Genomic DNA, 1,239 nt, shown 5'->3' with positions numbered 1-1,239 from the left:
AGTCCTCAGATCCAATTAAGGGAGCCCTGCTACACACAAGCTTATCAATGCCAGTGGTACTGACTGACCGTACAACTGAAAGACATCCTAATGGGCCCACGCAGAATGTTTGTTTCAAGTAGCCTCTTTCCAGATTCCAACTCATGAATAAAGATAATATTTTTTTAATTCTAGTTCAGAAAACTTTTTAGAAGTTGTTTTACTTACAATGCCAACTTTTAAAAGATCACTCAATTTAACTGGACAATAAACTAGGCCGCAATCACTCTGCGAGAAGAGAGGAAGCCCAAAATGCCACTTTCTATCGAGAACCCACAGTTCAGTTTTATTCAGAGCAAAGTAAACAGGAACTTTCAATCATACTAGAAGAAACTCGGGTTTGTAATCTGTACTCAAACTACACATGCAGTGAGGACAATATTCTGCTAAAACAAATGATTTGCTGCTGCATTTGTCTTCATTTGCCTAATATTAACAATTATAAACAGAGCAATGCAACCAGTATTTGGAACAATCCTTACAGTGTTACAGTGTCAGGCACAATGTTTCACTTCTCTTCACACCACTGGTGCTCTTTGCGTACCTGGGCTGCTGCTTCTTCAGTAAAGTCATTCTTAATGTTGAAGGTCTTGCGAATCTCCTCAGGAGTCTTCCCCTTGATCATATTGGCAGCAGTCTTACACATAACGTCCAGCAAACCTTTGATGTCTAAGTAATTTGCAGCCAGAATAAGCTCAAAAAGTGTTCCTTGGTCAACTTTCAGGAATTCCTGGTCCCAAACAGGGATATCATCTGTTCGCTTTTCTTTGTTCTCATCGTCTTCAGGAGGAGGAGGGTCATCCTTGTGATGGGTGCACCACTGAATGACCTTTTTTAATATTGCTGCATTAACATTTGGTAGAAGAACCAGGTCATCATCTCCTTCATCATCCATTCCCAAATCTTCCAACATGGTCTTGATAGTCACAGACTGTTTGGCAATTTCTACATCAACTTCAAAAATCTCTCCATCAGAACTCTGCAACTTTATTGAAGGCATGGAGTTCGGGTTTGAGGAGCAGGCGGGCCGGAGGCTGATAAGTGAGGGGCGGCGTCAACGCAAGAAGAAGAGAAATGCGGATGACAAGGCCACTACCAGAAGTATATATATTTTCTACTAGCAACTAACCTCTGTTTAAAAAGAAGAAATGAAATGTCATTCTTGCCGAAATCTGAAAGATACTATGGCTTGTAAAAAGC

General features: G+C 40.7%; 1 protein-coding gene across 1 annotated transcript; it reads right to left on the bottom strand.

The window, feature by feature from the left end:
• Positions 1 to 547: 547 nt before the first annotated feature.
• LOC133751569 (S-phase kinase-associated protein 1-like) lies at positions 548 to 1,039 on the bottom strand. The gene has a single exon (XM_062181681.1). It carries the CDS (start codon positions 1,037 to 1,039, stop codon positions 548 to 550), a length of 492 nt encoding a protein of 163 aa, XP_062037665.1.
• Between the last annotated feature and the right edge of the window lie 200 nt (positions 1,040 to 1,239).

The sequence above is a fragment of the Lepus europaeus genome, chromosome 22, assembly GCF_033115175.1.
Source record: "Lepus europaeus isolate LE1 chromosome 22, mLepTim1.pri, whole genome shotgun sequence".
Classification (NCBI taxonomy): domain Eukaryota; kingdom Metazoa; phylum Chordata; class Mammalia; order Lagomorpha; family Leporidae; genus Lepus; species Lepus europaeus.
Note: the sequence above shows the minus strand (reverse complement) of the source record. Positions and strands in the feature narration are given on the sequence as shown.

Coding starts and splice junctions, on each gene's coding strand:
- LOC133751569 (XM_062181681.1), bottom strand. CDS start 1,039: ATGCCTTCAATAAAGTTGCAGAGTTCTGATGGAGAGATTTTTGAAGTT.